General features: G+C 44.9%; 1 gene segment (V, D, J or C); it reads left to right on the forward strand.

Moving 5' to 3' along the window:
* Nucleotides 1-5,201: 5,201 nt before the first annotated feature.
* LOC118233512 lies at nt 5,202-8,665 on the forward strand. The segment is given in 2 exon segments: nt 5,202-5,290; nt 8,346-8,665. Coding segments are annotated over 2 exon segments (372 nt in total).
* The last annotated feature ends 310 nt before the right edge of the window (nt 8,666-8,975 follow it).

The raw sequence follows: 8,975 nt of genomic DNA on the forward strand, positions 1-8,975 counted from the left end.
GGAGCTGGGTTGCGTAGGTGGTGAGGAAGGGGCGGATTCTCCGGATGTTGTACAGGAAGAACCTGCACGTTCGACTCACCGCCGTGATGTTCTGGGAGAGGGACAGTCTGTTGTCCATCACCACTCCAAGGTTTTTTGCGGTGGGTGATGATGACACCACAGTGTCCCCCAGGGAAATAGAAAAGTCGAGAAGGTTAGAGGATGGAGCAGGGATGAAGATCATCTCCGTCTTGCCTGGGTTCAGCTTAAGATGGTGGTTATCCATCCAGCTCTGGATGTCCCTCAGGCAAGCAGAGATGCGAGCAGAGACCCGAGTGTCAGAGGGCGGGAAGGAGAGAAAGAGTTGGGTGTCATCGGCATAACAATGATAGGACAACCCATGGGCAGAGATTACAGGACCAAGAGATTGGGTGTACAGGGAGAATAGGAGGGGACCAAGGACAGAGCCCTGGGGAACTCCTGTGGCAAGGGGGCGAGGTGCTGATACTGCACCAGCCCAGGCGACTTGGAAGGAGCGACCGGAGAGGTAGGACTCAATCCAGTCCAGTGCTGTGCCACAGATCCCCAAAGCTGCCAGGGAGGACAGGAGGATGGGATGGTTGACGGTGTCAAAGGCAGCAGAAAGGTCTAGGAGGATCAGGACAGATGAATGGGAGGCTGCTTGTGCGGCGTGAAGCGACTCATTGACCGAGAGGAGTGCGGTCTCCGTCGAGTGGCCAGGTCTGAAGCCAGACTGGTAGGGGTCTAGGAGGTTGTTCAGGGAGATAAAAGAGGAGAGTTGATTAGAAGCAGCTCGTTCAATTGTTTTGGATAGGAAAGGGAGAAGGGAGACAGGACGGTAGTTCTGGATGACAGAGGGATCCAGAGTGGGCTTTTTCAGCAGTGGGGTGACGTGGGCCAGCTTGAAAGAAGAGGGGAAACATCCAGAAGACAAGGAGGAGTTCACGAGGGAGGTGACATATGGGAGGATGTCAGGTGTGATGGTCTGGAGGAGAGAGGAAGGGATGGGGTCAAGAGCACAGGTGGTAGGGCGGTGGGAGAGTAGGAGCTGGGAAACATCAGAGTCAGTGAGGGGAGAGAAAGTGGAGAAACAAGGGGAGGGAACAGAGCTGGGGGAGTGGGGAAGGGTGGTGGTGGACGTGAAGGAGCTGCGGATGTCTGCAATTTTCTCATCGAAGAAAACTGCAAAGTCATCTGCAGCGAGGGAGGACTGAGGTGGGGAAGGAGTGCTGAGGAGAGAGGAGAAAATGGAGAACAGCTGATGAGGGTTAGAGGCAGATTTATGAATTTTTGTTTGATAATAATTAATTTTGGCAGAGGTTATAGCGGTAGAAAATGTAGCTAGCATAGACTGGTAGGCAGACAGGTCGGATTGAGCCATGGATTTCCTCCACTTCCTCTCCGCTGCACGTAGGCTGGCCCGGTTGGTTCGGAGGGGGTCAGACATCCACGGACTGGGAGGGGACGAGCGTGCCTGCCTGGAGACTAGAGGACAGAGAGAGTCAAGTGCTGAGGAGAGCGAGGAAGACAGAGTGGAGGATGCAGAGTCAGTGGGAAGGTTGGAGAAGGATTCAAGAGTGGGGAGTGAAGCAGTGACACTGGAAGCGAGAGAGGAGGGAGAGAGGGAGCGGAGATTACGGCGGACCATGACAGTAGGAGTGGATGGAGGGGAGGGAGGGAGGGGAGTAAGAGGGAGGGAGAAGGAAATGAAGTGGTGGTCAGACTGGTGCAGAGGGGTCACTGTGGGATTGGAAGAAGAGCAATTCCTCAGGATAACCAGGTCTAGGAGGTTGCCAGCTTTGTGTGTTGGTGGGGAGTGCATTAGGGAGAGATCGAATGAGTGAAGTAGAGGCAGGAAGGCTGCGGAGTGGGAGGCATCAAGGTGGATGTTGAAGTCTCCCAGGAGGATCAGTGGGGTGCCATCCTCTGGGAAGGAGGTCAGCAGGGTGTCGAGCTCATCAAGAAAGCTTCCCAGGGGCCCTGGAGGGCGATAGATAACTACAATATACAAGTTAACAGGATAGGTGATTGAGACAGAGTGGTATTCAAAGGTAGAGATGGAGAGGTGAGAGAGGGGGAGAACAGAGAATTTCCAGGAGGGAGAGATCAGCAAACCTGTGCCCCCACCACGGCCAGATGGGCGGGGGGTGTGAGAGAAGGAGAAGGAGGAGGAGAGGGCTGCAGGGGTTGCAGTGTTGCCTGGTGTGATCCAGGTCTCAGTGAGAGCAAGGAAATGTAAAGAGAGGAGGGACGCGTAGGCTGAAATGAAGTCAGCCTTCCGCGTAGCAGACTGGCAGTTCCATAGCCCTCCTGTGACCGTGAAGTTGTCACAGGGGGTCAATGAGGGATAGCGAAGGTTGGAGGGGTTCCGTCGCCGCGGGGGGCCTCGCCTGCAGAAGCGAGTTCTGAAGAGGAGAGAACAGGTTGGGATGGGATGGGCACATAGCATAGCAGTGAGGACAGGGAGTAGAGAGAGGAAGGGTGATGGTAGAAGGATAGGGATGCAATGACACAAACTGGGAGGGAGCGACGCTAGCGTCGCTCCAAGCCAGACTACAAGCCCTAATTAGCAAATGAAAAGCAGCTGGTGACTAAGCAATTGCCCCACAAACCAGCAGCTAACTAGCTCCACACAATACCTGCTTGATGCAGTCAGTTAAGAGCAAATGAGGCCAATAAGATACTACACTTCAAACTACACTTCACAAACAAACACCAAAACTAATGCTGGGCAAACTACCAAACAGGTAGAAGTCTAATCTAGCTACACTAATGGCAAAAAACAGATACTTAGCCCGCTCTAGGAGAACTTTTGCGGGTCCTGCACAGCTGAATCCTGATTGCACTTTCATTGCACTTTCACTTTCATTATGCCACAACACGCCAGTCTGGGATTCCTGATCGTTTCAGTGGGAGTGGATCTGGGACTCAGTTTACACTGAAAATCACTGGAGTCCAGGCTGAAGATGCAGGAGATTATTACTGTCAGAGTTTACATCAGATCGGTAGTAGCTGGCCGTTCACACAGTGATACAGAGCCGTACAAAAACCTCCCTCAGTCAGACTGCACAGAGACTGCACTGCTGTAGCTGGGACCTACTGCAGGTGCTGAGGGGGGAGGCATTGATCTGTGACAATGAAGGGCTCTGCTCAAATTCTGAGCTGTTTTGTGCATTAATAACGCTCATTGTTTAATATAAAGATAATACAATTTCTCCAAATGTGAGCACATCCAAAACCTTCCTTTTAAGATCCGTTTTAATTATATTAGCATAAACCTTTCACTGAATGAATACACTTGAGATACTGGCACTTATACACTTGAGATATCAGCACTTTGTAAACACAAGGAAAAGATGCATCGATTTAACAAAAGACTGGAGTGGTGAATTGCAATTCAATTACGTTTACTGGACCAAAGGTGGGACTCAACACACACAAGTGAAATTTCTTGAATGTAAAGTTTGTACGTATTTCCAGGGGTAAATTATAATTAAGGATCGAAATAGATTTTTTGGACATTGGTCAATATTCCCTTAATTTTGATGATGAGACCCAGAAACATTCTAGGATAATTCATGTCCTGTAGTTGCACAGCGTCTTTGGAAATTAATACCGAATACCAATGAGCTACCGGCTACAGAGCATTCAGTGATGAGAGTGGCTCTCACACCCCCCAGCAGTGTTCCTCCTGCTCTTTCCCAAACTCCAAATTCAGCTCCATCTTCAGCACTGTCTTCACTTTCACCCTCGGTTGTGAAAAAACTGATACATCATAGGAAATCTCGCTCATTCATTTGCATGGATGCAGGTATGAGCAAAAGCATTGTTCATAAGTATCGTCATGATTTACAATAGGAGAAATTTTCATGCTTACTGAAGACTTTTTCAAGTACAATGTTGGCCAAATTTGAATAAGTAATGCAGGATTGACCCTGTGCTCCCTTCGAAATTTTCAAGTAATCAGCATTCTATGGCTGTAGGTGGCACCACTATGGGTTGAGCGTCTATACATGGCACAAGCTGCCATTACACTGTGTGACCACAGAGAGGAGATAGAGTGCACTGTTTTTCTTCTGATATAAAAGCACTACAGTATAATGAGGGAGAGGAAACTACAGGGCCCTGTTTAATAAAGCAGGATTACTGAGTTAGCTGGATAAGTGCACTGAGTAAAACCCAGAACCATCCAACATATGGCACATAGTCTGAAGTAAAAAGAGCTGTTCTGGGTTTTACTCAGCACAGTTACCCAGCTAACTCAGTAACCTTGCTTTGTGTAAAAAACCCCAGGCTGGCATTACACTTAGACCTAACCAGTGCAGTCTGAAGCAGCCCCACAATGGAGTAGTCTGTCTATATAAGCTGAATAGGATGTACTCTCCCCCTGTACATGTAAGTGAGTGATCTGCAGTGCAGGGAAAGAAGTGTTTGCTGAGAGAATGTGCATTATGGGAGATATAGTTTCTCTGTGCTCTCACAAAATGATGGAGGACATTGAAAAAATGGGGATGGAGGATGGAAGGCATGACTCAATAAATATGAATGAATTTTTAAAAAATGAAAAATAAATCAGTGATGAAACAATAATGGACGTTCCACTGCTGCACTGGAGATCATAGCAGTAGAGAGTGAAGTAGAGAGTTCCCTTCTACAGTTAGTACAGTAATCCCTCGGATAACACAAAGAACCTCATTCCAATCATCTGAAAACTACAGTGCTAAATATGAAGGAAGGACCTGCTCATTATGACAAAAGACAAAGGTCATTCTAACAGTGTTTTAGTTCACATTCTTTTCACAAGGATATACGACATTTGAATAATTTCCTGTGCATGTATGATATCACTGAATTTCTCATTTCCGATACTGAAAGTTTATCAGAACAAACACAGAAATTTATTAAATACACATTTTCTGGAATATTAGTCAAAATGCTGTCACCCGTGACCAATTATGGATCTATAAAAGTGAAATCAAATTTCATAAATAATTCATTTAATGCACGCAATAAATATGTTGTCTAGATGAAATAGCAGTGAGTAAAGCATGTGACCCAGCCCTCTGTAGACCCACTGCTGTTCACACCTCAGAGCTCCTCTAACTGTGTGTGACAGGATTTGTATAGAGGAAGGGGCTTTGCATACCTGTCCTGCCTCACTGCTCCACACACTTTAAGACCCCCAGTACTGATCAGTGACTGTCCAGTTCTTTTACAGACACTGACACAGGCAGCATTATGATGATGTCAAACCTTCTACTGCTGGTGACGCTGGGACTCCTTGTACAGGGTGAGAAAAATGGGTGCATTTTCACTTGTGATTTTGGTTATTGTTCACATATTCTTTGATTACACATCACAACAGAAATGTTTTCACAACAGTTGCCATTATGTTATAGGCAAATTAACCTGAATATTGCACATTATCTGAAATATGTATCTGCTTTGAGATCCATTTCCATGTTTTGTTTTTCAGAATCAATGGCAGATATAGTGCTGACTCAGGATCCAGCAGCTCAGTCTGTTCAGCTAGGAGACACTGTTTCTATCAGCTGTACAGTCAGTCAGAGTGTTTACAGCAACAACCGTCTCTACTGGTACCAGCAGAAACCTGGTCAGGCTCCTAAACTTCTGATTTATTATGCCACAACTCGCCAGTCTGGGATTCCTGATCGTTTCAGTGGGAGTGGATCTGGGACTCAGTTTACACTGAAAATCACTGCAGTCCAAGGTGAAGACGCAGGAGATTATTACTGTCAGAGTTTACATCAGATCGGTGGTAGCTGGCCGTTCACACAGTGATACAGAGCCGTACAAAAACCTCCCTCAGTCAGACTGCACAGAGACTGCACTGCTGCAGCTGGGACCTACTGCAGGTGCTGAGGGGGGAGGCATTGATCTGTGACTCTGAGGGGCACTGCTCAAATTTTGTGCAATAATAATTCACATATTCTAATATTCATTACCATTTCTCTAAATGTTAATGTGGGCACATCCAAAACCTTCCTCTTAAGATCAATTTTTATTAAATAAGCATTAACCTTTCATTGAAGGACTACACTTGAGATACTGGCACTTATACACTTGAGATATCAGTACTTTGTAAATACAAGGAAAAGATGCACAGATTTAACAAAAGACTGGAGTGGTGAATTGCAATTCAATTACATTTACTGGACCAGAGGTGGGACTCAACACACACAAGTGAAATATCTTGAATGTAAAGTTTGTACGTATTTGAGGTTTTTCCAGGGGTAAATTATAATTAGGGATCTAAACAGATTTTTTGGACACTGGTCAATGTTCCCTTAATGACGATGATGAGACCCAGAAACATTCTAGGATAATTCATGTCCTGTAGTTGCACAGCGTCTTTGGAAATTAATACGGAATACCAATGAGCTACCGGCTACAGAGCATTCAGTGATGAGAGTGGCTCTCACACCCCCCAGCAGTGTTCCTCCTGCTCTTTCCCAAACTCCAAACTCAGCTCCATCTTCTGCACTGACTTCACTTTCACGCTTGGTTGTGATAAAACTGATACATCATAGGACATAGGAAATCTCGCTCATTCATTTGCATGGATGCAGGTGTGAGCAAAAGCATTGTTCAAAATTATCATCATGATTTACAATGGGTGGAATTTTCATGCTTACTGAAGACTCATTTAAGTAAACTTTTGGCCAAATTTGAATAAGTAATGCCTGATTGACCCTGTGCTCCCTTCCAAATTTTCAGCATAGTAATCAGCATTCTATGGCTGTAGAGGACACCACTACGGGTTACACTTCTATACATATACGTGGCACAAGCTGCCATTACAATGTGTGACCACAGGGCGGAGACAGAGAGTGCTGTTTTGCTCCTGATATAAAAGCACTACAGTATAATGAGTGAGAGGAAACTACAGGGCCCTGTTTCATAAAGCAGGATTACTGAGTTAGCTGGATAAGTGCACTGAGTAAAACCCAGAATCCTCCAAAATATGGCACATGGACTGAAGTATAAAGAGCTGTTCCGGGTTTTACTCAGCACAGTTACCCAGCTAACTCAGTAACCCTGCTTTGTGGAAAAAAACCCCAGGCTGGTATTACATTTAGACCGAACCAGTGCAGTTTAAAGCAGCCACACAATGGAGTATTCTGTCTATATAAGCTGAATAGGATGTACTCTCCCCCTGTACATGTAAGTGAGCGATCTGCAGTGCAGGGAAAGAAGTGTTTGCTGGGAGAATGTGCATTATGGGAGATATAGTTTCTCTGTGCTCTCACAAAATGATGGAGGACATTGAAAGAATGGGGATGGAGGATGGAAGGCATGACTCAATAAATATGAATGTATTTTTAAAAAATGAAAAATAAATCAGTGATGAAACAATAATGGACGTTCCACTGCTGCACTGGAGTTCGCTTCTACAGTTAGCACAGTAATCCCTCTGATAACACAAAGAACCTCATTCCAATCATCTGAAAACTACAGTGCTAAATATGAAGGAAGGACCTGCTCATAACGACAAAAGGAAAATGTCATTCTAACAGTGTTTAAGTTCACATTCTTTTCACAAGGATAGACGACATTTGAATAATTTCCTGTGCATGTATGATATCACTGAATTTCTCATTTTCGATACTGAAAGTTTATCAGAACAAACACAGAAATTTATTAAATACACATTTTCTGGAATATTAGTCAAAATGCTGTCACCCGTGACCAATTATGGATCTATAAAAGTGAAATCTAATTTCATAAATAATTCACTTAATGCACGCAATAAATATGTTGTCTAGATGAAATAGCAGTGAGTAAAGCATGTGACCCAGCCCTCTGTAGAACCACTGCTGTTCACACATCAGAGCTCCTCTACCTGTGTGTGACAGGATTTGTATAGAGGAAGGGGCTTTGCATACCTGTCCTGCCTCACTACTCTACACACTTTAAGACCCCCAGTACTGATCAGTGACTGTCCAGTCCTTTCACAGACACTGACACAGGCAGCATTATGATGAGGTCAGTCTTTCTACTGCTGATGACGCTGGGACTCCTTGTACAGGGTGAGAAAGACAGATCCATCGTAACTTGGCATTTTGATTGTTGTTCACATTTACATTGCATAATTTTGAAACGTTTTATGCTGGTTATACTGGAACTCCTTGTAGAGGGTGAGAAAAATGGGTGCATTTTCACTTGTGATTTTGGTTATTGTTCACATATTCTTTGATTGCACATCACAACAGAAATGTTTTCACAACAGTTGCCATTATGTTATAGGCAAATTAACCTGAATATTGCACATTATCAGAAATATGTATCTGCATTGACATCCATTTTCATATTTTGTTTTTCAGAATCAATGGCAGATGTAGTTCTGACTCAGGATCCAGCAGCTCAGTCTGTTCAGCTGGGAGACACTGTCTCTATCAGCTGTACAACCAGTCAGGGCGTTTACAGAGGTGGCTACCACTACCTTCACTGGTACCAGCAGAAACCTGGTCAGGCTCCTAAACTTCTGATTTATTGGGCCACAAGTCGCCATTCTGGGATTCCTGATCGTTTCAGTGGGAGTGGATCTGGGACTCAGTTTACACTGAAAATCACTGGAGTCCAGGCTGAAGATGCAGGAGATTATTACTGTCAGCAGGGTTATAGCTACCCGCTCACACAGTGATACAGAGCCGTACAAGAACCTCCCTCAGTCAGACTGCACAGAGACTGCACTGCTGCAGCTGGGACCAACTGCAGGTGCTGAGGGGGGAGCCACTCACCCGAGACATTGAGGGGCTTTGCTCGAAAATATTGAGCTAAAGTGGATTATTATGGAATCATTCAGATTCTCTATTCAAAAAGATTACGCTACATTTTAATTTCAGTGCATCCTAGCCTTTATTTAGGAATGTAAGTTGAATGCATTTCCAATGACTTTGCATTTTGAAATCTTTGTAAAAGAGTTTAATACAAGATTTCACAGCATGCATCAG

This window comes from Anguilla anguilla, chromosome 8, assembly GCF_013347855.1.
Source record: "Anguilla anguilla isolate fAngAng1 chromosome 8, fAngAng1.pri, whole genome shotgun sequence".
Classification (NCBI taxonomy): Eukaryota; Metazoa; Chordata; class Actinopteri; order Anguilliformes; family Anguillidae; genus Anguilla; species Anguilla anguilla.